Source organism: Lagenorhynchus albirostris, chromosome 20, assembly GCF_949774975.1.
Source record: "Lagenorhynchus albirostris chromosome 20, mLagAlb1.1, whole genome shotgun sequence".
In the NCBI taxonomy this organism is placed as follows: Eukaryota; Metazoa; Chordata; class Mammalia; order Artiodactyla; family Delphinidae; genus Lagenorhynchus; species Lagenorhynchus albirostris.
Genome location: NC_083114.1, coordinates 8,036,006 through 8,063,902, shown reverse-complemented (window position 1 = coordinate 8,063,902; position 27,897 = coordinate 8,036,006). Strand labels below are relative to the sequence as shown.

The 27,897-nt window shown below is 53.8% G+C and overlaps 1 protein-coding gene across 2 annotated transcripts; it reads right to left on the bottom strand.

Moving 5' to 3' along the window:
- Positions 1-63: 63 nt before the first annotated feature.
- Positions 64-27,897, bottom strand: PIK3R5 (phosphoinositide-3-kinase regulatory subunit 5). 2 transcript variants are annotated; one of them, XM_060133957.1, is made up of 18 exons: positions 27,795-27,897; positions 25,924-26,024; positions 23,452-23,520; positions 22,512-22,650; positions 10,887-10,956; positions 8,002-8,176; positions 7,257-7,410; positions 6,530-6,613; positions 5,565-6,252; positions 5,290-5,446; positions 4,855-4,980; positions 4,207-4,335; positions 3,957-4,050; positions 3,698-3,774; positions 1,316-1,409; positions 1,130-1,212; positions 572-684; positions 64-467 (listed from the first exon to the last, which is right to left on the bottom strand). In XM_060133957.1, exons 1-18 carry the CDS (start codon positions 27,895-27,897, stop codon positions 320-322), a joined length of 2,604 nt encoding a protein of 867 aa, XP_059989940.1. In that variant the 3' UTR covers positions 64-319. The 2 variants fall into 2 exon arrangements, with proteins under 2 accessions (XP_059989940.1, XP_059989941.1); XM_060133958.1 differs by having other exon boundaries at positions 4,207-4,332.

Sequence of the window (27,897 nt, the reverse complement as noted above, 5' to 3'; positions counted from 1 at the left end):
CCAGAGCCTCAGATCCTTCTTCTAGAAAGGATCCTAGACCACACTAGAGGCCAGCCCGCCCATCCTTCTCCTTTCTACCTGAGGGATCTGAGGGGCTGCAGGGCCAGGCCCCTCCCCCTAATGCCTGTTTCTTTCCCAAACAGAGCCCGGAGGCGCCACCAAACCCCTAACCCCTGCCCCCTGCCTGCTGCAGGGCCCACAGCAGGACCCTGACCCAGCACAGGGTCGTCCAGTTCTCCACGGGGAGCGAGGCCCTCCAAGAGGGAGGGGCGCCGAGGAGGCTGCCCCCGGGCTCGCTGTCCAGGCCGGTGCCGGGCCGCTAGGGCAGAGCTCCACTGAAAGTCATGATGGGCAGACAGAGCAGGGAGCAGAGGTCGGGTGCCGTCTGCGTCTGCAGGTAGGAGGGCCTCTGGGGTGGGGGGCAGAGGCTGCTCGTCTCCGGCTTGTAGCAGGGGGAGACCTCACACCTGTGGGGCAGGGCAGGTGTCAGGGCAGGCCTCCCACCCCTCCAGCTCCCTCCAGGCCTCTGGGTGGGTGCTGCAGCAGAGCCGGGGGGCCCCCGCTTTCCTACCTGACCACACTCTGCAGGATCTTCCTCTCGTCCTGGTCCAGGCACACGGCAAAGGGGCAGCCGTTAGAGCCGATTATCTGCACCTTGTCCACTTTGACCTGCGACGTGCTAATCTAGAAGGAAGGCCCGGGTCAGCCGGGAGCCCTGGCCCAGAGCTACCAGCCTCCTCCCTTGGAACCGCCCGACGGGGCAAAGGGGGTGGGGCAGGAGCTCGGCCGCCAGCTCTCCAGGCGCGATGGGCGTGCAGGGGACTGGTCCCTCCATCGGGCCCCGCTTCCTCCCCAGCCTCTGCCCTTTCTTGAGTCTGGAAGGAGCAAGTGTCCTGGGAGGAGAAACCCCACTGTCCTCACCGTGACAGCCCGGGTTCCCTGACACAGAGGCCACTCCGCCTTGGACTCGGGGCTGCCCTGGAGGCCACCACGGAGCCCCACAGGTGTGCACCCTCCCACCCACAGGCCCCAGCACAGCCCTTGGACACCCCCCCATACACACGCACACGCACGCACACGCCCAGTAAGTCTCCCGAGGGGATGACAGAGAGGAGAGGAAAGCTCTTACCTGGTTGAAGCCCTTCTTGGATTTAGGGTTCTGCCTTTTCACCACTTCTGTCAGGTTTAGCGTCAGGGCCTCTGTGCTGGAGTCTGAAGGGCAAGGGTGGCTCAGGCCAGGCTCAGGAACCCACGCCCCCTCCCCCTCCCCCCTGTCCCACCCTCCTCTCCCCTCCCCCTCCCCCTGCCCCCTCACCCAGGTCCTCCTGCTGCCGGCAGGCCTTGCTGAGGTTGACGGAGGTGCAGACCTTCTCCATGTTACTCCAGCGACTGCGTCCACTGATGGCCCCCTGGGGAGGCAGCAAAGCCAGACCCTCTCAACGGCATGCCCGCCCCCCAGTGCCTCCTGCCTTCTCTTTGAAGAAGCGGCTCCAGGCCAGCCAGTGACAGGGCACCGCCTGCAGCCAGCACACCCGGGAAGCTCGCTCTCATTCACCCGAGCCTGCCGGCTTCTTCACCAAGAGCCCCTTGACCCCTATATAGACCTCACTGGCTCCAGGGAGGAGCATCAGGTCACTGGCTTGGTCCACAGGTCAGCCTGGCGACTGGGTCGTAAGGTGCGAGTGCTGAGAACGTCTCGAGGGGTGGTCTGAGGATCTTCTGAACCCCGAGTGAGGGAGAGACAGGCTCACGGGCAGGGGATCCCAGGCAGAGCTGGGCCGGAGCCCCCTCTTTGGGTCTCTGTCTGAATGTCTCTCTCATCAGGGACCTCCACGTTGCCAAACCCACAAGCACCCTCAGTCCTCGGCTCGCCTGGCCTTACAGGAGAATGCATCCCGTTCACTCCTCCCCTCTCCTGGGCGTCCGGGCGGCACGCTCCTGGCTTCCCCACCGCCAGCCTGGCTGGGGCCTCTGCTTTGCGCGATCACCCTCCTCTGCCCCCATCACAGGACGCAGGTGTCAGGAGCTTCTCCTGGGGCCTCCGCTCTGTTATTCCTACTTTCTCCTTGAGGGGGCCTCACCCGTGGCCCTTTCTCCATGACCACCTACACACCCATCTCCACATTTCACCTCTGAGCTCAGGCCCACCCTCCCACTGCCTGTTCTGGTCTCTCCTTCCCTCTCGAACCCACTATGACCCACACCCACTCCCCCACTGGAGCTGGGCTTCTTCTGAGAAAATGGTCCTGTCAGTCGCAGAAGGTTGAAATCCAGGAGCTGGAGTCTCTCCTTTTCTGATCCACCCCTAAGCCCTGCTGCTCGTGTGAGTCACATTCCCTTCCTCCCTAGTGCAGGCTGCCCATGTCTCTCGCCTGGACAACCACGGGAGCCTCTGACTTCCCACACCCGCTGGGGTCCACTCCGATATTCCCCACAGAGCCACCACAGGGGGCTTCCAAACCTCCAATCTGATCCTGCCACACCCCAAACTGAAAGCCCTTCACAGGATACCCATTGCTCTTAGAACGAGGACACAACTCCTCTCATTGAACCAAGGCCCTTGGCATTCCAGCCCTGCGCATTTCTTTAGCTTCACCTCATCATCCTTTCCCCCCAACACTGTCTCTGCTCCAGCCCCTCTGGTCCTCCTACAGTGTGCCCTTTGATGTTCATGTTCTCCCTCACCACAGGGCCTTTGCGCATGCTATCACCTCTACCTGGAGGGCACGTCTCTCTTCTTTTCCTCCTTAACTAACTCCTGGTTTTCTTTCCAACATTGACTCGATGGCCCTCCTTAAGGAACCTTGTCTAACTTTCCTCACTGGGTTGAACAATCCCCTTAAGGGTTCTCACAGAACCCTTTACCTCTCCTTCATCTGTTCGTCACAGTTGTAATTATACATGTTGTGGCATCATCTGACCCCTCCAGACTGTAAGAGCTTCGCTCACTCTCGTGAACGCTCCTGTGCCATGAACAACACCCGGGACACAGTGGGTGTTTAACAAACACCCGGAGCACAGCAGCCAGCGAGTGTCAGTGCCCCTGCCCACCTCCTCGGCCACTACATGGAAAGAATCCTACTGTCTCTATCCCACCAGCCCTTTGTTGCCTTGTCATCGCTTGCCACTCTTTAATATTACCTCGGGCACTTTTTGTTTCCTTGTTTATTGTCTGTCTCCCTCCTCGAGAGAAGTTAAGAGGGAGGGCCTGGCCCCCGCACAGAACCTGACATGAGTAGGTGCTCAATAAATATCTTTCAAATTGCTGAGGGAGGGAGGGAGGCAGGGAAGAAGGTAGGAGGCTGCCCGTCCGGGAGGTGGGCCTGTCGTGGCCCAGAGCCGGGGTGTGCTCATGGGCTACCCCCCCAGCTCCCCCCACCAGGCACAGCAGTCCCTGCCCTGTCCCTCACTCTGCCCCATTCTCACCCCCAGCCCTGAGGCCAGGCCCCAGCGCTTCACGGAAGGGCTGAGCACGTTCAGCAGTGGGGAGAACCCCGGGGCGGGGGCAGCTTTGGAGGCAGAGCGGGAGAGGGAGGTCCACCGCCTCTCCTTCCCCCTTCTCTCAGCATCCAGGAGAGCCTGGGGAGCCTGCCGCGGCCTTCCAGCCTAAAGACCACCTGGGGAACACAGGGGGCTGGCTCTGGGGAGGCGGCATGGGGAGCAGGTCCCAGAGGGGCGGGGCCCGCATCAGTCTCACCTTGCTGTAAATAATCTGTAGTGTTAGAGGGATGGCCTCCCGGTCACCATCGATGCCCAGCCGCTTGCTGCCAGGACCTGTGCCACACACAGACAGACCCTCTGCTCCTTCTAATTCCAGTGCCCTTCACAGACCCTGGGCTCTGCCTCCCTGCCCGCTTCTTGTCCCTCCTGCCCCACCGCCCTGGGACCCCTCCTCCCCAGGGCGCCCTCTCCGCTGTGCCAGCCCCCAGCCCCGCCTCCACTGGGGCTCAGCCCACCCGCAGCCTTGATGGCGCGTCTGGCAGCAGAGTGGCCCAGCTCCAGGGAGTGGACGAAGATCTCTGTCGTCTTCTCCCCGGTGATGAAGGTCAGCTGGAGAGGGCAGGAGCGTGGGCGTCAGCGTGGACCTCCAGGAGGGGCCCCGGCACAGGCCCCTCCAGCACAGGGCTGCTGGCTGCCCGGGTGCGGGAGCAGCCCTGCAGCTAGCCTGGGGGAAGAGGTGGGGCCAGGCGGCAGGGCAGGCCTTACCTCGGCCTGATAGACCTGCAGCAGCACCGGCCGGGCAGCGAAGCGGCAGTAATAGAGCAGCATGTCCGCCAGGATGGGCAGCTGGGCAGGAGAGCCCTCCAGGGGCCGGGACTCAGCCTTCAGGGACTGCTGTGGGTTGGGAGGGCCGAGACCGAGCCCGAGGGACAGGTGGACAGAGAGGGAGAGAGAAAGGGAGGATGAGAGGAAGAGAGACAGACGTGCAGACACACAGAGGAGAGATCCCGAGGCAGACAGGGCCAGGGAGGGGCACGGTGAGACGGGAGCAGGGAACAGAATGGTCAAGGGAGGACCCACAGCCTGGCCTCCGCCCCTCCCTCACTGGCCCATGGGCCTCCAGGGAGGCTCCGGCCGAGCTAGACAAAGCTGGGAGTTGAGGAAGGGAGCTGAGGCCTAAGGCAACTGGACCCTCTAGGGCCCCTCCCTCTCGGTGTGGTGACCCCTCCCTGGGCCCCCGAGCCCTGGGTTCAGCTCAGCCCTGCTTCCACCCACCCTCCTTGCTCGGTCCCACGTGAGCCCTGGTCCTCCAGTGGGGCCGCAAGCTGGATGTCCCAAACTAGGGCCTTCAAAGCGAGGCTGGGTGACCACCGACAGGGCCCTCCACCTGCACCCAGGAAGGCGGCCGCTTACCTGGCACAGGACTTCAGGGGGCAGGTGCATGAGGCCCAGCACGTTGCGCTCATACCAGGGGTCGAGCATGCCGAGGTAGTGCGAGATGTCATTGGTGCTTTCCTCCCAGGGGGCTGCACCCAGCTCCTGGGGCGGGGGCGAGAGTCATTCCCGGCCACCCGGACGCCTGCCACCCTAGCTTCGGGGCCCTGGGTGGCACCTGCAGCCCCCCCCTGAGCTTCTCTGCGCCCTTGGAGAGGTCTGACAACTCTCAGTCCATGTCACACAGCAAAACGTGCCCCCGCCCACCGTCGGGCCAAGTGCAGGGCAGGGACCACGCCCGGGACGGGGGCCCAGGCAGGAGGCGGCAGCCCCTACACACCCCCTTCCGGTGCCCGGGGCCTGCTTACATCTCCTCGCTTTGCCGCCCTGCTGGGCCCAGGGCCGGGGACCTACCGCAGGGCCGGGGTGCCTCGGGGAGTCTGTGGGGAGCGGCGGCGTCTGGGTCCGAGGGGCTGGGCTGGCGCTGGGCCCGCAGCTCCGCTTCACGGGCACGTAGAAGAACTGAAGCTTGAAGAACCGCGTGAGGAGCGGACGGCTGCTCTCCAGCCGCCTGCCGAGAGGAAGATGGTGAGAAGGGAGGCCTTGGTCCCTCTGGGAGCCCAGAGGCCGCCTGCTGGCACGCCGCCCCTGCTGCCCAGGGCAGACCGATGCCCCGTCTCGGCTCTCACCGCAGCTTGCTGTACGCCCGGGCCACCTTCCCCGAGATCCGATCGGAGCCGAAGACCACGACTCGCAGCGTGGAGGCCCCGGGGTCCTCGTCCCCGCTCAGGAAGGGGCAGCGGCGCTGGTGACGGGAGGCGGGGGCCAGGGCCCAGCCGGGCAGCTGGGAGCCGAGCTTGTGCTGGGGCAGGGAGCGGGAACGCTGGGCCCGGGACTGCGCCGGGCCGGCCAGGGGGCTGCAGGGGCTGCAGAGGCTGCCGGCCCGCCGCAGGGGCGGGGCGCCGTCCGGGCCGCCCTCCGGGGTCCGGGAGTCCCTGCGCAGCACCAGCTGGCTGGTGCTCTTGAAGAGTTTATAGATCCTGTTGAACTGCCCGGGCCTGCGGTGGGCCCGGCGCTCCTGGCTGCCAGGCCTCTTGGGCCACTCGAACGAGCCGTCCTGGCTGTCCTCCACGTAGCCGCTGTCCATGCCGTCAGAGAGGCCCGAGACGAAGGAGCTCAGCAGCTGGTGGGAGAGGCTGGGTCCCGAGGCCTGGGACGAGGCAAGGGACAGGGTGGAGTCGTGCAAGGCTGCCAAGCTGGTGGAGAGCAGCGAGTCCCTCTCGGCACGATGCCCCTCGGTCTCCACGTCCTCCTCGTCCCCCAGGATTCCTGGTTGGAGCAGCTCCTGTTCCTTGAGCAGGATCTCCTGCAGGATGTCTGCAGGCAAGCAAGGGGAGACGCCGTCTGGGTGTCCGAGCCCCTGGAACCCCTCTTGCACACCCTTGGGTGGGGTGACAGGCTGAGACAGGATGAACTTGGGGAGCAGAGGGCAGAAGGAGGGCAGAGGGCAGCCCAGTGCCCTGCCCCCTGCTCTGCTCAGAGCCTGCTCAGGTGGGAGGGCTGGCAGGGGGGTGGGGTGAGGGGCAGCTGCAGAGGAAGAGAGCCCGGGCAGTCTGGGGGGTGGGCACCACGAGGGCCCCAGCGGGCTGCTTACCGAAGCTGTCCTGGCTCCAGCTGTAGGTGTAGCACCTGGCGACAGGGATGGGGATGGTACGGAGCTTGCCAGGTTGTGCAGTGTCTGCAGGAACGAGGGAGGGAGGGGCAGGAGGTGAGGGCTGGGTAGAGGCCTTGAGATGGGCCAGCCCAGACCCCCCGTCTTGGAGGAGAGGCCAGAGTTGGGAGAGGACCGGTACAGGACACGCAGCCGGGTGGGCCGAGGCTGAGGTGGAAGCTGGGATGCCTGGCCCGCGGCCAGAGGGCTTCTCTCGAGCCCAGCAGGCAGATGCCCTTTCGTGAGCTGCACGAATGTGGCCCAGTCTCAGCCTCCGCGCCTCTGGTTCGAACAGGAGGACCACGGCGCCGTCTCATCAGGCATCCCTCCTTCTACAGTAGACGTTTCCCAGACCCACCGGGGCAAGGTGGGCCATGTGACTGAGGTGGCTCAAAGGGGTACGCTGTCTTCATTGTGAAAACGAAGCCCCTTGCCCTTGATCAGCACTCTTTTCCTCCTCCCCCAGGCCGCCCCAGTGGCGATCTTGGCAGCCCAACCCTAACCCTGCAGACGGGAGCTGCACCCTCGGGGATGCTGGAGCCAGGAGGTGTCAGAGAACCTGGGTCCCTGAATGATTATGTGAAACAGAAGCACCAGGCCGACCGGGGCTGCTCACCTGGGGGGCTACCAGGGCCACAGGGGAAATGGGCCTCACCCCCCAGAGCCTCACCTAAGGCCCCAGGGAAGCCGGCTTTCTCCCCCACCGCCTGCAGCTTGGTTCTGAGCCACTGCCGGGCCTCTGCTGCATCCCCGATGCCAGATGCCAGTTCCTGTGCTTCGGCCGTCTCCGTGAAGATGTCCTCGAGCTCTGCCAGGGTCTTGGACTGAAACCCAGGGGGAGGCAGGCTTGCTCCCGAACCACAGCTCGGCCGCCCGACTTCTCGAGCTCCCGGTGACCAGTCCGTCCCCAGCCTCATCGCCTGCCACCACCCACGGCTGAGCAGGGAGCCAGGCCTCTCACTCAGTCCCTATTCTCCAGAAGTGGTCAGAAAGAAAGGCCCAGAGCCAGAGCCCTGCAGAGTTGGGAGGGACTTCAGAGCTCACCGCTGTGGCCCAGAGAGGGGAGGGCGCTGCCCAGGGCCACACAGCTGACCTGTCACAGAGCTCGGACTAGACCCCAGGGCTTCCAGCTTCAGCCTAAAGCTCAGTCCTGTACCACCCAGCCCACGCTGGATTCGGAGGCTGTGTCCAGCCCCACTGTCTAGGGTGCCACCCACCTGGGTTAGGACCCAGCACAATAGAAACCTCCCAATCAATGAGGCCACCCCTCCAGCGACTTCCCCGCCACGTCACTCGGGGCGAGGGAGGCCAATGGACCCGGGCCGCGGAGAGGGACCAGAGAGGGGACCCTGCCTTTGCAGAGAGGTGCTCTGCCGGGAGGGGGCGGTGCTGAGCCCAGGGTCCCAGACACATACCTGCAGCTGGCAGTGCAGACCTGGGAGGTCGCAGTGGGCCCCAAAGGTGGCCTGGAAGGCGTGCAGGAGCAGGGTGGTGTAGGCGCTGTGCGGGGAGTGCCCAGGCGTGCTCAGCTTGTCGGCCACGGTGAGGAACTCGGCCTGCACCTCCACCGGGTTCAGCAACAGTACGGTGCTGGGGGACACAGAGGACCGGCCATGGGTACTGGGCGCGGGGGCGGGGAAGGGCAGCCACAGAGCCCACGTGGGCCCGGAGGCCAGGAGAGAGGTTGGGGGCTCAGGGGTCCCAGTTCCAAGGGAAAAGCTTATGATCTACTTTTGAGTAGTTTTCAGCTGAGGTCTTCAAAGAACTTTTAAAAATTGAACTCGGGACTTCCCTGGCGGTCCAGTGGTTAAGACTTCTCCTCCCAGTGCAGGGGTGAGGGTTCGATCCCTGGTCAGGGAGCTAAGATCCCACATGCCTTGGGGCCAAAACCCGTCCCCCCCCCAAAAAAAAACCACAGAAGCAATACTGTAACAAATTCAATAAAGACTTTAAAAATGGTCCACATCAAAAAAATCTTAAAAAACTGAACCCAATTTTCACAAATAAATTCTACCTTAATTTTTACATAAAACATTTTTCCTACAGGATATTTGAACAGATGCAAGATGACGTAGAAAAGGATTGTATTTTAGGTGAGCTGACTGGAAGTCAGGCGGTCATTTTGGGAGGGGACAGCGGGACAGCCACATGCCGTCATGTGGTGTGGCCTGAAATTTCAGCCCGAGCCCTGCTCCTCAAGCCAAGGGTCGGGGTGTGGGGTGGCATCTGCCAGGAGGAAGGAGAGCGAAGTCAGGGCCGCATCTGATTCCTCTGCTTACAGGGGATGCCCTTTCTAACTTGCCAAAGCCCTCATGCAGGCCAGCATCGGGCTGGGGGAGGGAGGGTGCATCCAGCCACGCCCCACCCCCGCCTCCTCTTCCCCTGGACCCTGGGCTCCCTCTTGATCCCAGTGTTTAAATGTCTTCATCACGGAAAATTTCAAACATACACAAATGTTAAGAGAATCGTGAACCCTGAGGATCCATCACTCAGTTAACAGTTAACGTACGTCTGTTCGCATTTCACCCCGGCCAACCCCCATCACTGCATTTTCTCGAAGGTATTCCAGCCATCGCGGTATTATACCTGTAAAGGCTTTTAGTATGAACTGCTCACACTTGCTCTCGTTCTCTCACAAATCTGTGCTGTGTTTAAACCCAGTGCCAAGAAGCACCAGGCAGGTGGCCTTCCTGCCAGTGTCTGTGGACAGAGGTCCCAGAGCCGGCCCTGTGGCCAGGGTTCAGGAATGGGACCAGGCTCTGTCAGAGTTCCCAGGGTTTAGGAAGGATCTCATTTTGATTTCTCTATTTGTAAGAAAAAGGGATCGGGCTCAAGTAAACGGTCCCTCACTGAGCCCTCCTCCTTCACCGACTGCTGGATCATCCCCTCATGGACATGCATTGAGCTCCACTGTATACAGGGCCAGGCCAGCCACACCCGGGCCCTCACCACTTGCACCTCCTCTGCACGCCTGTTCCCAACCTACAGAAAACCAAAGTGAGACCGACTCTCTGCTCGTAGCTCTTTCTACGAACCTGTCCGTGCCTCCGTTTCCTGATCTAAAAAATACCTTTCTCACAGGGTTAACAAAAGGCCTGTATGATGGAGTGATGCCTGCAACAGTGCCCGGGGCTCAGGAAGTACCTAGAAGGGCGTTGGCGAGAATCCACCGTTCACCTGCCTCAGCCCTCTGGCAGGGTCCCGCTTCCTTACTAAGCCAACATTTACAAGACATTTTTTATGCCCTTTCTGTCTCTCTCAAAATCTGCCACTAGCTTTTCTGTTTGTTTTTACCGAGAAGGAACTCAACCAACGTTTGCTCAGTGAATGTGCTGTGAAACCCTCAGACTGAGGATGGGGGGATGGGGTGACTAGAACTTCTGAGCTGGTGGAGGCTGGGGTCTTCAGGCACCCACGTGCTTGGAGGCTTGCCGGAGGGTCCTTGGAATGGAGGCTTCCTCTCTAATGCTTTTCCAACAGGCGGGGACCCAAGAGCGGGTAACTAAATCACTTCAGGGATTCACAACCAGAACAGCCTTTTAAGTGAAATGGACTAGAAGAGATCAGAGCTCATCCTTGGGAGAAGGTGACTTTCATTTCCTAAAACTTGTCTCAGCTCTGTGTGTGTGTGTGTGTGTGTGTGTGTGTGTGTGTACACACCAGGCTTCCATATAAAATGCATTTTTTATTGTAGGTCCCAGTCAAAAAAGTTTGGAAAAACGCTGTTTTACTAACAGGCAGAAAGACATTATGGAAAGAGCCTTGGCTTTTGAGGAAGTCTAAGGCTCAAATCCTGACTCAGACACTATCTGAGTGTCCTTGGGGAAGTTACTTGGCCTCTCTGACCTTCAGTTTCCTCATCTGAAAATTGGGGGTAAAGTAAGGTAATGTATGTTCGCTCAGCACCTGGCACAATCAAGGCAGGTGGTTTTTTGTTTTTTGTGTTTTTTTTTTGCGTTACGTGGGCCTCTCACTGTTGTGGCCTCTCCCGTTGCGGAGCACAGGCTCCGGACACGCAGGCTCAGCGGCCATGGCTCACGGGCCCAGCCGCTCCGCGGCATGTGGGATCTTCCCGGACCGGGGCGCGAACCCGTGTCCCCTGCATCGGCAGGCGGACTCTCAACCACTGCGCCACCAGGGAAGCCCAAGGCAGGTGGTTTTAACCTTTTCCATTTTTTTTTTTTTTTAAAGTCTCAGACCCAATTAGGAATCTGATGAAAGATCCTTAGCCCTGAAAAAAGAGGCTGTGCACAAAACATGACCCCACCCCCCAAACTCCTCCCTCCCCAAGAGCACTCACACAGTGGAGCTGCGATGACTCCTAGTGGACAGGCCCTGCTCGGCCCTCACCAGTCGCTGGTAGGAGATTCCTGTGGCCAAAAGAACAAACACAAAAGAACAGCTCACGGACTCACCTGTTCCTTCAGCAGCCATGGCCCTGCACCTCTCCAGGAGCCTGGCTCTGGAGAATCTGGCTGGGAGTTCCCGGATGAGGGTCAGGACAAGGGGCAGATCAGGCCCATTGCCACCAGGGTCTTTAACTGTCTGATTCCCAGGCCCCACCCGCCCTGCAAAGCTTCACTCTTCAGAGACTACAGGGCAGGGCACCCTGGGAGGAGACCGAGGCCCCTGAAGCGGCCGGGTCTCTTGCTATCCAGCTGGTCCTGGTTCCGTCCCCGCAGACCCTGTCCCGGGTGACCTCCTGCAGTGGGTGTGCCAGGCACCCCTCAGCTCAGCCTCAGCTCCGGCCAACCCCCAGCCTCCCCCTCGGCCTCCCGGCCCCGCTTCCCACATGCTCTTGGGGGGCCCTCAGGGGCCCGTGGTCCTGCCCGGCGCTGTCCCTCTCTAGGGCTGAGCCTCTGCACCCAAGACCCCCTCCCCGCCTTCCTCTCTGGCCTCATCCACCTCTCTGTCACCTCTGATTCAAACGTGCTGAGAAGAAACTAGCCAGAGCTTTCCCTTTTTCCCTGCAACTTGACTCAATTCTGTAGCTGGAGAAGTACGTATTCAGTTCTGCGTCAACTATGCTGAGGCTGTTACACAATGGCTTGCGCTCCTCACTGATGAGGCTGGGATTCAGGGGGGCAGGCAGCCTCCTTGTTAGAGTCTGGACATCGTCACAGGGGCCCTGCCGGGTGTGGACCGGGGTGTGAGCTGGGAGCAGAAAGGCTGCCCCTCGGAGGAGTGAAAGCCAAGACCGGGGTTAGAGACGGCTGTGAACAGAAGGGCCGTGTCTTTTGTTTAGTAAATGGCCGAACATTTCCAATTTACAGTATTCCAACTTAGGGCCTAATTGCTTTGCTTTGGGGGCCTTTCACTTGGTGTGTCTCCAGGTAATTGTCACGTGTTTAGATGTTAATGTTACGTCTATTTTGACAGGAAAGTCCCTGAAACAGGGATTACTATGAGGAATCAGGACGCCATCTGGTGGCCGCTCACAGACACGAGAGAGAAAAGTCCCCTCGTGGCCCCTTCAACGCCCAACAAAGTGCTGCAGGAGTGTCCCCCGCACCCCAGGTCTCCCTACCCCCCAAAACACACAGAGAGCAAAGTCTTCTCTTGACCCGTCACACTTTTCTTTTACCAGCTAATGGTTTTAACGGGTAACGCACGCCCTGCTGACCCGCTGCCGGCCCCGCCCCATTTCTGACCCTGTGAACGCCCCGCCCCCATTTCTGACCCTGTAAACGCCCCGCCCCCATTTCTGACCCCTGTAAACTTAGAGCAGGCCGGGGCCACACTCCCGGGGGTGCTGTTGACCACTTTCTCCTTGAAACCTGCTCTTCCCTTTAGTCTCCATGACGAGGAACATCCTCTAACATCCTCTATCTCTCCACCTGCGTATCTTAGGATGCTTTAATGGTGTCACCTGGGGATTATGGCATCATTAGCGCTGGGAGCTGCTGTTTGCTTGACTTTGTTGTATTAGTGGGGGACCCAGAGGGCGTTGTTTCCAGAGCTGGTTGGCCGGTGCTGAACAGCCCGGATTCCAGCAGCATCAGCTGAAACTCTCTACCCCTCTCCCAGAGACACCCATCAAATTCCCCGCTCCTTGGATTTTTTTTTTTTTTGCGGTATGTGGGCCTCTCACTGTTGTGGCCTCTCCCGTTGCGGAGCACAGGCTCCGGACGCGCAGGCTCAGCGGCCACGGCTCACGGGCCCAGCCGCTCCGCGGCACGTGGGATCCTCCCGGGACGCACGAACCCGCGTCCCCTGCATCGGCAGGCGGACTCTCAACCACTGCGCCACCAGAAAAGCCCCCTTGGCTTCTCTTGATAACGGACCTCCACTTATTGGGGAGCCTCAGGGCACTGGGCGCCTCTCCCCCTTTGACCTTCACTCCTCCTGCCCTGGGCATCTCGGCAGACGGGAACACTTTTCTGGGACTGGCTTTCTTAGACCAAGGCTGGCCCAAGGGCTGAACAAAAAACCCACCTAGGCAGTTCCGTGTCAGGTCCTAATACGTAGGAAATGGAAAGGGTCCCCTCATACGGGCGAGGGATGGGTCCCGGCAGTTGGGAGCCGATGGTGGGCAGCCACGGTGAAGGTCAAACGCCTTGCCCAGGCACGTGAGCCCCTTCGTAACCGAGCTTCCTTTACCCTCCTGAGCTTCCCCTCTTCTTAATTTTTAAAACTGTTTTATTTATTTTATTTTTGATGGAAGTATAGTTGATTTACAATGTCGTGTTAGTTTCAGTTGTACATAACTTCGTGTTGTGTACAGCAAAGTGATTCAATTATATATGTATATATATATTCTTTTTCAGATTCTTTTCCATTATAGGTTATTACAAGATATTGACTATGGTTCCCTGTGCTATACAGTAGGTCCTTGTTGTTTATCCATTTTATACATAGTAGTGTGCATCTGTTAATCCCCAACTCCTCATTTATCCCTCCCCCCCCTTTCCCTTTTTTAAAGTGGTGACTAGAAATGGCCACTCTGCACAGGACAGCTGACTAGGAAGACGGAGGATGCGTGACAGTCTCCCTGGTGCCACGGAGCAGGAACTGGTACATTAACGACACTCTCACAGAACGTCCAGGCTGAGGGCATGACACGGTGCCTGGGCATCCGTGCGGCGGGCAACAAGAACGTTGTCCGGGTTTGCTGGCTGTCTTCCCCCGAGAAGGCGAGCGCCACGATTCCACAGAGTCCTCAGGGCTGGCACGAGACAGGAGAGGCCCCGCCTTAGCTGCATGTCAGTCCCAGCAGGAGACGATGCTGTGTTCCTGTCCCGACCCACATCGGACCCTGACATAGACCCGCCCAACAGCTGGCTTCCTCTTATGCTTTCCTCCCTTCTGGGGTCCCCTGGGCAGCAGTATCCTGACCTTCGTCTCTGCGACGGGCCTGCGTTCTAGAGAGTCTGTGGGAATCGGGGACTCAGGCCGTGAGGCCTCAGCAGGCCCTGCGCAGGAAGGTGAGGCACGGCCTCAGGTGTGAATAAATCCAGGGCGGGGAGGATGTGGAGGGTGGGAAGGGGTGTGGCCTGAGCCAGGTCAGGAAGGCGAGAGGAAAACACAGGGGAAGGAAACCACTGGGCAGAACTACACGCACGCAGGGGGGGATTTGGTTCTTGGCATAAATAGGCCAATGTAAAAAAAAAAAAAAAAACATATGCTGCAGTGACCCCCCTGGAACAGCCCGTGGGATGGACGAGGCCTCAGCCTGGCACAGTCTCCAGGCCTGGGGGTGGGGGAGGCGAGGCCTGTCGCCCCAGCCCTCTCAGCACCCTGCTGATAGTCACCCAGCAGGACCAGTCCAGGTCTTCCAGCCCCTCTTACTAGGAAGTCACACGTGGTAGACTTCTGGGCATCTACCCAACACCCACCCCCTTCTTCACCAACAGGACACGGGGCAACGTGCCCGGCTGATAACACGTTTCTCAACCTCCCTTGCAGAAGGAGTTGGGTGGCGCCTCTGGAAGACCCCTCTTTGCAACCCCCCCTCACTTCTTCCTTTCTGTTAACTGGAATGGGGGCATGACAGCCAGGGCTCCAGCAGCCATCTTAGACCGAAGTGACTTGAGGACAATGTTTCCTGCTAAGGATGGTGGAGCAGAAAGATGGGAGGAGGCCGGTCCAGAATGTTCGTGGGACCACTGTGTCAACCCTGGACTGCCTTCTTCCAGATTTTTTTTAATGTAAGAGAAAAACAAACCCTCATGAGTTTAAGCCACTGTTATTGTGGGCTGTTATAGGCAGCTGGCTAAGTCCTAACCAACCACAGCCTGTGATTTCTGGAAGAGGTGTCCTCCACTCTTTTCCTCAAACCTCCCTGTGATATTGCGATACGATAAGAAAAATATATGTGGTCTTCATCCCACTTCCTCAGACAGAGCTCCTAAAGCTTGTTTTCCTGAGGAAGGTGAGTGATGACGAGTGAGAGGAGTGTCTTTTGTTATTCACCACGAGTCCCCTTAAACCAGACCTGAGTTTATGCCAATGAGGTAGCACTTGGTGGGCCCCGAGGTAGCTTCTAGATGGGGGCTGGGTGCCTGAAGGAGCCAACCACGTGATTGCCTTCCCCTCCTCCCTCCAGGAGGAGCTGGAGGCTGAGTTAACCACCAATGGCCAAGAGTTAATTGATCATGCCTCCATAATAGAACCTCCATAAAAACCTCAAGCTATGGGGTTGGGAGGGCTTCTGGGTAGGTGAGTGCATCCATGTGCCATGAGGGTCATGCGCCCCAACACCACAGGGACAGAAGCCCCTACACTCGTGAACACTATGAACATACACTATGAACTCATACACTATGAACACTATGAACCCTTCCGGACCTCGCCCTATGTACTTCTTCATCTGGCTATCCATCTGTATCTTTTATCATATCCTTTATAACAAATCAGTCAGTGGAAGTAAAGTGTTTTCCTGAGCTCTGTGAGCCATTCTAGCAAATTAAAGAACCTGAGGAGGAGGTCATGGGAATCCCCGATTTATAGCTGGACAGTCAGAAGTAAGAGACTTGGCATCTGAAATGGGGGTGGTCTGTGGCACTGAGCCCTCAGCCTGTACGGTCTGCCAGACTCGAGGTAGTTTGGGTCGGAACTGAACTGAACTGCTGGATACCCAGCTGGGGCCTGGAGAGCTGGAGAACCGTTTGGTGGGTGGGGGAACCCCACGCATCTGGTGTCAGAGTGTTCGTTCTGTAACGACGGCACAGAGGCCCACCTACAGCCAATGACGTTTGACGTTCTTTCAAGGGGTGTAAACCTTTCATTCCATAATCACAGATAAAAAGTATAAAATGCAAATTCTTTGATCAATCATGTCCCAGAGAAACATATTGCCACTGAAGAACATTCAGAATTCACCTGCCACCAGCTAAGAGACAAAACTGACTAATCCAGACTTGTTCCTGTTTTGAAAGGAGGTCAAAGGGTGGGCACCTGCTCAGTGAAAGGAAAAAGGGCAGGAGAAGTTGCCCAAGGGGAGAGAGTGCTCACCAGCTGGGACTGCCCAGGGCTTTTCATCACACACAGTCCCCTGCCTATGCCTCTTGGTAGAAACACAGCTTCATGTGAACATGAGAATGTGGTGTTTGGAGTCAAAGAATATGGTTTCTGGAATCAAATGGACATGAGTTCAAGTGGTAGAACTCTTGTTAGCTATGTGACTATGGGTCAGCTAAACTGTCTGGCCTTCAGTTTCATCGCCTGAAAGATGGGAATAATAGTAACTCCCCAGGGGGATGTTCTGAGGATAGATGACACTGACCCTTAGCAGTGCTGAATGCACTGTCAGCCCTCAGTGAAGGCAACCAACGCCATCACTGCCATCAACATCCTCCTCATCATCAACATCCTCATCATCATCATCAGCAGCATCATCCTCCTCATCTTCATCAACATCATCAGCAGCAGCAGCAGCATCATCATCCTCATCATCATCATCAACACCAGCAGCAGCAGCAGCATCAACTTCATCATCATTATCATCAGCATCATCCTCCTCATCTTCATCAACATCCTCATCAACATCATCAACATCAGCAGCAGCAGCAGCATCAACCTCATCATCATCAGCAGCAGCATCATCATCCTCATCTCCATCCTCATCCTCATCAACATCATCATCAACATCCCCAACATCATTATCATCAGCATCAGCATCCTCATCCTCATCAACATCCTCATCGTCATCAACACCGTCATCCTCATCCTCAGCATCCTCATCATCCTCATCAACATCATCATCCTCATCAACACCATCATCCTCATCAACACCATCATCCTCCTCAACCTCCTCATCCTCATCACATCCTCCTCCTCCTCCTCCTCATCATATCCTCCTCCTCAGCATCGACATCATCCTCATCACACCCTCCTCCTCAGCATCAACGTCACCATCATCAACAATTGCAGCCCTATTTTTTTAACTTGAAATGTAGTTGGTTTACAATGTGGTGTTAGTTTCAGGTGTACAGCAAAGTGATTTGGATTCTTTTCCATTATAGGTTATTATAAGATACTGAATATAGTCCCATGTGCTACACAGTAGATCCTTGTTGTTTATTTTATAGATAGTAGTTTGTATCTGCTAACTCCAAACTCCTAATTTATCCCTCCCCACCCCCCTCCCCTTTGGTAACCATAAGTTTGTTTTCTATGTCTGTGGGTCCGTTTCTGTTTTGTAAATAAGTTCATTTGTATCATTTTTTTAGATTCCACATTAAGTGATATCATGTGATATTGGTGTTTGTCTGACTTCACTTAGTATGACAATCTCTAGGTGCACTCATGTTGCTGCAAATGGCATTATTTCATTCTTTTTTATAGCTGAGTAATATTCCTGTGTGTGTGTGTGTGTGTGTGTGTGTGTGTGTGTGTATCACATCTTCCTTAGCCATTCATCTGTTGATGGACACTTGGGTTGCTTCCGTGTCTTGGCTACTGTAAATAGAGCTACTATGAACGCAGTCCTACTTTTGCCAAGGAGGCTCAGAGAGCTTATGTAACCTGTCCAAGGTCATCAGCTAGTAAGTGACAAAGCACAGGTCTTTGTTATCCGAAAGCCCATGTTCCTTCTCTCACATTTGACTTTATAGCTAAAGCAAGAACCATCAAACTTTCCTGGGTCTCGGTTGTCTCACGCACAAGATGGGAGGAATGTTGCTTTTCCCTCTTACTCCACAGGGCTGTGGTCTGGGTGAGATACAATCATGGAGGTTTGGGTGCTTTGAAAACTGCAGAGAGACCCACACATATGAGGCTCACTGTCTCCCCTCAGGATGACAGACCAGTTCTCTGCAGACAAGTATTATGGTCTGCACAGCTGTGTGGGCATAGAGTAAATACTCAACAAACATACGGGCTGAACCCAAGAGGGGTGTGGTGGGCAGGACCCGGAGGCACTGACGTGAGGTTTCCTGCCACCCCCAGATGGAGGCAGTAGGCGACCCTACTTGGGGTGGAGTCAGGAAGAAGGGGGAGGCCCTCAGGCTTGATAACCTGCCCGCTTCCTCTGCCACCCAGCCACATCAAAGTGGGATAAACTGTTTCCCTCATCTCCATGGCAACTGACTCCCCAAGGCTCCATGGGTGGAGGGCCCAGCTCCCCAGGTCCCTTGTCATCTTCTCCCTGTGACCTTGCCAAAATCCATCTATGAAGCGAATACCACCCCAAACCCTACTGTCCCCAGCAACGGGAAATCAATATAGGCCAGCGTTCATCCTCACAAACGGCTGAGAGGGAGACATTCATATACGCCCATTTTTACAGATGAGGAAACTGAGGTTCCTATGATGTTAAATGTCTTGCCAGAGGCCCCACAGCCCCAGGATTTGAAACGGCGATGGGCTAGTGCAAAGTACTGGTAACCACCAAATGATTCAGCCTCAGCGTCTCCCCAAGAGCTCGTCGCGGGGCCTCCATCCCCGCCCCTCTCCCTTTCTCCTATTGCCTCTCGCAGCTGGGGTTACTGGAGATGGAGCAACTCAGCAACAAGGCAAAACGATTACCACGTGCCTTTACAAAATCACACCAAAGCACTTCCTAACTAGCCCACTTAAGGGTTATGCAAAAGGAGCTAATTTGGTTTAATTTACTACTTGCTATTCATGAGGGCTCAGGTTCTGTGAAGTTAGAGGTTCACTTGTGGATGTGAGATGAGTAATTTTTGCTCACTATAAAGGATAACTTCAAAGGATTTTTTTCCCCTGTATGATGTTTTATTCCCCCATATGATGTTAACTAATTTTGTATCTAATTCTGCCATCTTTTTGTGGCTTACATGAGAAATTTATTTCAGTTTCTCATACCCTCCTTTAAACCAGCCCTCCCACCTTGCTGGTCCCCTCAGTAACGAACTGAATGCATTTTGACACAGGCTCGCTATACATTTGTACGAGTGCTAGGTTTTTTTTTTTTTAACTGTTTGAAAATGACTCTCTGACACAAGAAAGAGCTAATGGTTTCCTATTTCGGTTCTGCTTTCCCTGGAAGAGGAGGCGTTCCTGGCATGAACAGCTTGGCCTAAGCGTCCCCCTCCAGGCATTTGCTTCGGTCCCCAGCATACCTGAGCCCTCACATGGTCCCAGGGGCAAGGTCCAGGGGAAGACCCTCAGCAGTGAACGACTAGGGTGCCAGGAGTCCTCCCTGCTCTGAGTCCAAGGACCCTCACTCCATTTCCATCTCCAGTTGCTGCTCTGCCTGGCTCATGTCCCCCAAGCCTAGAACCCCACGTCCCCAAGTCCGGGCCTCCCCACAGCCCGCATCCGCCCCTTGGCCCCACATCTGCTCGCTGGGGGCTGCTCGGAGCTGAGTTCCTGCTTAGCTGCCCACAAAAACATCTCAAGGCATAGCGTGCATCCAGCTGAGGGGAGACAGCTGGTTCCACTTGAAACTGGGAAGCGGTCCCCCTGCACGCAGGTGACAGACAGCCCTCCCCCAAGACAACCTCTCCTTTACCCATTTCAAAGTAAACTCATTTAGATCTTTGGTAGAGACTGAAGGTCCTGCCAAGGCATGTGCATTTTAAATCCTTTCTGTCTCATTATAGAAAGGAAGAAAAGCTTTGCGTTCTTGTTAAAGGAATTCTGGTCACCAGCAAGAAGCCCAGAAGTGATCTAGATCTGTTTGTTTGGGGGGTGGGTAGCGGGGAGCAAGGGAATGAAAGAGATTAAATTGGTTTGTTCATTTAGGGTGCCTGGGAAAGCTAGGTTGCCTGACTTGTCTATTCACCATGTGTCTCAGCACCTTTCCTAGTCCAACCCCTTCTCCTGAAGGCCTTCCTGATTTCTTAATGCTTCCACCCAAGTCTCTACCAGGAGGTAAGGTCCATGTAATGGGTAGACTTTGGCTACCCTAGCCTATGCCTGTTCAGCTCTTAGAGCCTATAACAACGGACAGCTGACTGGCTGGGGGAAGACAGATCAGCTGATTGGTTAGGCAAACAGATCAGTTGATTGGTTGGCAGACGACAGATCAGCTGATTGGTTGGGCGGACAAATCAGATGATCAGTTGGGGAAGGAAGTCATAAACCTCTCCAAAGGAATTTTCATATAAAGCTTCAGTCCTGTGCTTTCTAGGGTCCCTGAATCATTAGGGAATAAGATTTGGTACTTCTGTCCTGTGTGTATTTAATGCACATGATGAGACTTAGACACTCCCAATACTAAACAGGGTCTGGTGCATACACAGATTTAAAAGAAAAAAAAAAACGGGATTACAACATACTTAGTATGGCGGGGGGTGGGGGGCTGCCTTTTTTTTTTTTTTGCGGTACGCGAGCCTCTCACTGTTGTGGCCTCTCCCGTTGCGGAGCACAGGCTCCGGACGCGCAGGCTCAGCGGCCATGGCTCACGGGCCCAGCCGCTCCGCGGCATGTGGGATCTTCCCGGACGGGGGCACGAACCCGTGTCGCCTGCACTGGCAGGCGGACTCCCAACCACTGCGCCATCAGGGAAACCCCGGCCCTGCTTTTTTACTAAACACGTTACTCAACATCTTTTCATCTCAGTAACTTTATTTCTATGATCTCATTTTTAATAAGTGAGGCGGATTCCACCAAATGACTTTGCTACGATATATTCAACTATGTACAATATTTAAGTTTTTTGGAATTGGTTATTAAAAAGAATGCAGCAATGAACATCCTTGTAGCTAGGCTCATGTAACCTATTTTTCTTCCATTACTTTTATGGTCTTTTTTTTTTTAAATTTTATGGTCTTGATTTCCACACTTAAACATTTAATCCATCTGAAATTTATTTTTATGTTTGCAATAGAACTCAATTTTTTTTTGAGATAGAATTTTAAACCCCTCCTCTTTTTGGTCTGTCAATTACCTTGATACCATTTATAAAATGACCAATTGTTTACATCACTGATTTGAGGATGCTGCTTTGCATATAATACATTTTTATACATTTAATCTGTTCCTTGCTATTTTATTTAGTTCCATTAATTTTCTATTCTTATACCAACAGTGTACTATTTTAATAACTATAGCCTTACAGTACTTTTAAAGACCTAGTAGAGAACCATCCCATTCTTACTCTTCCTTAAGCATACATAAGTACCTAATAAATCCTACTGTAGAGCATTTATTCTGTCCAATAGACTTTATTTTGTTAAATTAAAAAAATATTATTGGTATTTTTGACTGCACTTACATTTATTTCCATAATACCTGATGTTATTATAATATTGATTCAACCCAGCAATGTCTCTTAAACTTTTTATCCTTCAGTAAAGTTTGTTTTCTCTATGTAGGTTATTCACGTCTTTATCTTATATTTTTAGTTGCTATTGTAAATTTTTTTTTCCACATTATGTTTTCTTACTGGTTGATGCTATTACAGAAGAAAGCTCTTAGCTACCTGATTACTAGTCTGACAGTGCTTTGGGTTATTCTCTTAGTCTTGACAGAAAAGCAATTGTTTGATCTCTATCTAATTAAAATTTTATCTTCCTGAAAGAGGAAATATTCTTTCTTTCTTTCTTTCTTTTTCATGGGCAAAATACCTACAAGCACGAAGAGGAAGATTATTGACTTAATAATGGAAACGCTGCTAGTTGTTACCTTATTAAGGTTGTTACCTTATTAAGGACCCTTCCATATATTAATAGTTTCCACATATTAGAGGGGCTTTGAATATCAGGAATGGATGTTGAATTTTTTTTTCATTTTTTTTTACCTTAAATATTTTTATTTGGAATGGATGGAAGTTGAATTTTATCTAACATTTCAGAGGCATCTACTGGGATGTTTGTGTGACTTTATTCCTTTGAGTTACTGATGGGATGAATTACTCTACTACGGGACCACCTCTCAGTAAATCATACCTGATTGTGTTTTTCTGGCTCTACAATAGTTCTCTTAGACCTCATTTTCACGTCTGCTATAGCACCTGCAACTTCTCAAGAACTACTTTTCAGAATCCACATATGAAAACTTGGACAGTACCTGGCCCTTGCCCACACTTGTGATGCCCATCTACCTGTTCATTCCTGGTACCAGCCACCTTCCCCGGCCAGAACTGAGTCCATTCACACATGCATCCCGCTACGTGTTCCGGGGTAAAGAGGACAAACAAGGGCCTCTTGTCAACATCGTGTGTGGGCTTCTCTGTCTGACCTGGGCAGCCTCAGAGACCCCCCCCCCCGGCTAACCAGAACAGAGGCACAGGCCAGGAGGCGGGGTCTCCTTGCCCTGAACCCCTGCTCAGCTACTCCTAAGAGTCCCTCCTTGGGTTACTGCCGGTGTTTGCTGCCGTCAGCCATCTGATGTTGATGCAGACACAGAGCACTAGAACCATGAAAAGGGACTCCAGGCTTGTGAAGCAGGCCATGGGCAGAGACGAGCTGCACGATATGAAGTGAGGGGGGTCACAGCCAAAGCCCAGTTTCAGAAAAGCCGGAAACCTCCTGACCGCATGGTCCCTGCCCCACGTGCGTGCCACCTCCACACTTACCTGGGGCCTTCAGTTCAGCATCGATGAAGGTGAGCAGCTCCTGGCAGATGCTACAGTAAGGAATGGGCCAGGTCAGGAATCGGTGGTAGGTTTTGGCTGCTTTCAGAAGGAGATCTGAGTCTGGTGGGAAGTGTGGCGTCTGGGATAGAGAGGGAGCGGCAAGCAGAGAGGTCCGGGTCAGAGAAAGCTCACTGATATTCCAGAGCAGACCCTGCTCCTTTCTGGAATGTTCCACAAAGGGTACACTTTTCCTGGCAGCAGTGTGTCCCAGGACGAGGGCAGGCAGAATTGAAAGTTACCCACAGGAAGTGAGTTACAGATGGGCAAGACGGTGCCCAAGGATGTCTCTACCACAGGGGCCTTGTTTTCACCAAACATAACAATTTACCAAATACACAAGAGGGCCTCTCTGAAAAGCTGTCACCTTGGAGGTCATCCTAAATGGTGCCACTGCTGCCACTCCTTTCGAGGAATGGTGTTCAAGGCCTAAACCGCCTTTACTTAAATATCCTCACGAGAGGACAGTGTTTATTCTTTGAAGTGGACCGACTCAGTGTACTTGAAGTCATTTGATGCCGCTGGTCTGGTGAACAGGGGGTGACGGCACTGGGGGAAACTGACCACTGCGGTACAAACGGAGGTGGACATCACATGTCTTTAACAGAATCTCTCCTGTGGTTTGTGAAAGGGCTGTGACCGTATCCCCTCCATGGGTGCCCAGATACTCCAGGCGCGATGGCATCCACGTGGACTTACTGGAGGCCTCTCAAATGGCTCATCTGAAGCCATCAGAGGAGTGACACCCACCTGAAGTGTCACTGGTGGACAGTTTCTCTCTCTGCGTGTTTATCCTCTGAGCTGTGAGGGCTCTGCCCCCTCCATGGAGGCTGTTCTCCCTCTCCTCCCCAACCTCCCCCAGCCTGGCCCAGCCGGAACTTACACAGAGGACAGTGGAGTAGAAGAGCAGAGCCAGGGGGGCGAGGAGGTCATAGGTGCCCTTCTCTTGGACCTGTGAGGGGGACAGGAGGGGGGCAGGCTCATCACAGGTACAAAACCAAGCACTGCTCTCTTCTCTATTTCTTTCTTTTTTCTTTTTTTTTTTAAGTGAAAAGTAAGGTAATCACAAGACAAACATTTAGAAAATAGAAGTAAAAAAAAAAAAAAAACCCACGATATCCCCCTTCCAAACTCAGCCACAACTCATATTTCAGTGTACTTCTCCTTACACCATTTTTCTCTGCGTAGTTTCCTCTGCAAAGTTGTATATTTTTACTCTTCATGTCTTTTACGTACAATATTATAAATGGATTTCTGCTTTGCTACATCATCTCTAAGACCATATTTCCCCCCCTCCTAGTTATACATTTATCTATTATTTGTATTGTAAATATGTTTTCCAGTTTGTTGTTGGTCTTTGAATTTTCCGGATTTTTTTTATGTACATAACTTACAAGCGTTAGCTTTTTCCTTTATGGATTTTCACTTTTGCATGCAAGGTTCAAGTAAATATTCATATATGGTTTTTGTTCTTTTCTTGGAAGCTTCATTTTCTTAAATTTAAACCTTTAGTCCACCTAGAGTTCTGTATAATACGAATTTGGAATTTCACTCCATATTTTTGGAAACGTTTAATCAATTTTCCCTAAACCATTTAATAAATTTTAACGATGCAATTTGTTTTGGCGGCTCTGCAGGCTTGCAGGAGCTTAGTTCCCCAACCAGGGACAGAACCCGGGCCCCAGCAGTGAAAGTGCTGAGTCCTAACCACTAGACCACCAGGGAATTCCCCGCAATTTTTTAATATATTAAATTTTGTTTCTACCCTTGGATACTATCCATCATTTTTATTACCTATATAATACTCCCTCTGGTAGATCTCCATAATTTATTAGCTTTAGACACTTGAGATTATTTTCTTGCATTTTAAGTACCTGTGCAGTGAAAATCTTTGTGTTCACTCCTTTTTCTATAATTTGCATTATTTACCTTGGATAGAGCTCAAGAAGTGGAATGAGTGGATACAAGACTGTAAACATATTTACGATCTTCGAAATGTATCACCAAATTGCTTTCCAAAAGAATTTTGCCATTTATCATACTGTGTATGTATGAAAATGCCATCTCACTACACCCTTCCCTGCAGTGGTTATTCTAATGTTTTTGCGAATTTGCTAGGCAAAAGCTGTGCCATTATGGTTTTCATTTACATTTCTTTTACTATAACTGAAGCAACATTTTCCATATTGTTTAAAAGTTCTATTTATTCTTTTGTGAATCATCTCTTTGATAAAGCTCACCCACCACACCACAAACGAGCACGTATAGACACAAGTTAGAATTCTTTGGTTAAAATACTAGCGGTCTCCCAACCCATCTGGAATTCACGGGTGTTGAAGAAGCAGAGAAAGCCCCACCACCTCTGCTGTGCCTGGTGACGGCAGCAGGATCAAATAGAATTCTCCTTCACGGTCCTGAATAGACCACGTGTCCCGTACACTTGCTGCTTGGCCCCTTCTATAAAACCCTCCCCTGTTGCTATACAGTAGTTGTTCCTTTATATTTGGGTTTATAAGGTAAGCACTTCAGAGGTGCTTTAGCTCTTCTGAGTTGGTCTCCTTGTGATCAGTGTATAAAAGCACCAGGTAAGTGCTGGCGCCAAAACTGAAACCTTGGGTGTCTTGATAAACCAAGACTTTTTTCTTAGACGTAAAGGGACAGCTGAGAAAGACGTGCGTTTTCCAACTCAGTCATGTATTTAAAAACAAAGATAAAACATCTTTAGGGACTCGTGCCTGTTCTGGAACCCCAGCCCAAATCAAGTTTGTTTTCTTGTTGTTGTTTTTTAATTTCTTTTGGCCACGCGGCATGTGGGAGCTTAGTTCCCTGACCAGCGATTGAACCCGTGCCCCCGGCAGTGGAAGTGCAGAGTCCTGACCACTGGACGGCCTGGGAAGTCCCCCAGATCTGCTTTCAACACGCTCTTCTTCTGAGTCATAAAGGCCTGTTTACTGAACTGTTAGAGGAGGTCTCGGTTTACCTCTCCAATCAGTTTTCTCTTTTGCATCTTTGTTTTCTCTTTGCATCTGCGTCTTTGGGGGGAAAGGAATTCGGGAGCGCGTCCTCCCTCCCTTGTAGTCGACACCTTGACTTACAAGCAATGTCTGTCTTAAAAAGCAGCTTAAACTGGGGACCCTGGCTCACCCAGCACATGTTCATAGCAAAAGGACCACGCCCCTTCCTGAGGCCTTCAATCCACAAACACCACCGAAGCAGAGAACTCAGGCTGCCAGTGCTTCCACCAAGCCACCCTGGTGGTCCAGGCACCCCAGAACTGCCATTCTGTGGGGACCTATTTCTCGACTCTATGAGACTGATCCCAGCGCTGCCCTTCAAACCCAGGCCGAGCCCTCACCTCGCGGGTTTTCTGCAGGATCTGCTCCAGGAGGATAAGGAAGTGGCCTGGATCCCTGCTGACCAGCTCCTGCAGGCTCCAGCAGTTGAGACACAGCCCAGCTGCAAAGGGAGGGAGAGGCCAGGGGTCAGTTGTGGGTTGGAGGGAAGTGGCAATTCCTGGGGCTGCACTGGGGCATTCCCTTCTGAAGTAAAAGCCTCAGGAAATTCTGGATCAACACACTCGACCCTATGATGCCCCATCAAGATAATGATAAGTTTCTTCTTCCCGCATAGACAGGAGGCTCGAGAGCCACAGAGAGGGGCTGGGATCTCCCTCAGAAGCCAAGGACTGGCCACGACTCTGCTCCCTGTGCCTCTGGAGAGCACCAGCTTTCCCACATCCTCCGAGATGCAGCGAAGGGGCACAGAAGCAGAGATTGCCACCCCAGGACACAAGGCTGAGTCTGCAACAGCCACGGGACCTCCCGGAACTGCTGGGCAGTGGAGCCCGGGAATTTTGAAAGCTATGAGGAGCACTTTGTCACTCTGTAACTTCCCCAGACTTTCTTATTTTGTCAATCTCTGCTTCCCTGCAGTCAGCATGGGTAAACTCCCCCCAAATTAAAGGGGCAGCCACAGAGGTCTGTGGTCTCTCTCTCTGTGTGTGTGTGTGTGTGTGTGTGTGTGTGTGTGTGTGTGTGTGTGTGTGTGTGTGTGTGTGATGGGGAATGAGAACAGTGGGGGTGGAAGTGGCCCCCTCATGTGCACGAGCTCCTTCTGAGGTGCTGCAGGCCCCAAGCAATGTGTTCATATGGTCACGGGTTTTAGTAAAATTTGCTATAGTCAGATATTTTTGTATTCTTTGACTTGATGGCCCCTCAATTCTAGAAGCTTAGTCTCCTTAAAACCTGGGTAGGAGGCCAGAAGGAAGAAAACTGTCATTTAGTGACCACCTACTATGTACCTCTAAGGTTCCAGGCCTTTCACACATCACCTCCATCGAATCTCCCATCCCCCCCTCGGGAAGGTGGTTCCTGCTGTTATTATTCTCATTTTACAGGCAAGGCAGGTGAGTCCTGAGAGGCTAAGGGACTTGCACAAGTTCCTACAGCCAGTGAGAGACAGTTTTAAGTCAGATCCGCTTAATTCCAGTGGCCAAGGAAAGCCTCTGAGGGGAGGTGACATTTGAGTTGAGACCTGAATGAGAAGGAGCCAGCTCTGCGTTGTTCTGAGGGAAGAATCCCAGGCAGCAAGTGCAAAGGTCCTGAGGTAGGAAGGAACCAGTTATGTTCAAGGAGCATGGGTATCTACCTCGTGGGGTAGTTAGGGAGGCAAGTGAGGCGCGGAAAATCTTTTTGAGCATAAGGAGTTACTAAGTTAATCTCTAGCCTTGGAGACAACGGCCCCAGCCTGCAGATACCCCTGTTTCTCAGTCCTGGGGATCACGGAACATGGAGGCCTCCTATCCCCTGAAGTTCTGCTGAGATTCTCCTTTGTTCTATGGGGAAGAGGAGGATGGGGCTGTGGAGAAAACGAGATACCAGGAAAACAGGAGAATTCTGGGGAGAACTGTCTAGAGATACCCAGCTGCTCTTCTGAACTCAGCAGTGTGGCATTTTTAAGCTGGTCCAGTGCCTTCTTCAGGGAGCTAAGCTTCTAGCCCACGAGGAGGATGAGGAAGGCTGCCTGGGGGAAAGGAGAAACTGCCACCCACCGGGGGCCACTCTCCATCAGCTGCTGTGCTGAGCACCTGCCCAGGTGAGGTCCGCGGAGTCACACACGCAGGGCTGGAACCAGAACCTGCCAGTTCCGTGCCTGAACCAGTGCTCACCACAGCCCCTGCAGCTCCCCTGGGCCCCGGATGCGCCTCCCCGGCTCCCTGGGACCTACCTGACCAGGAGGTGGAGCGGCGACTGAGGCTGAGCCCGTGCAAGCAGCGCTCCAGGGCGTGCTGGATGCGGTCCTCCGTGCACGTCGTGGCCCCTGGCTGCAT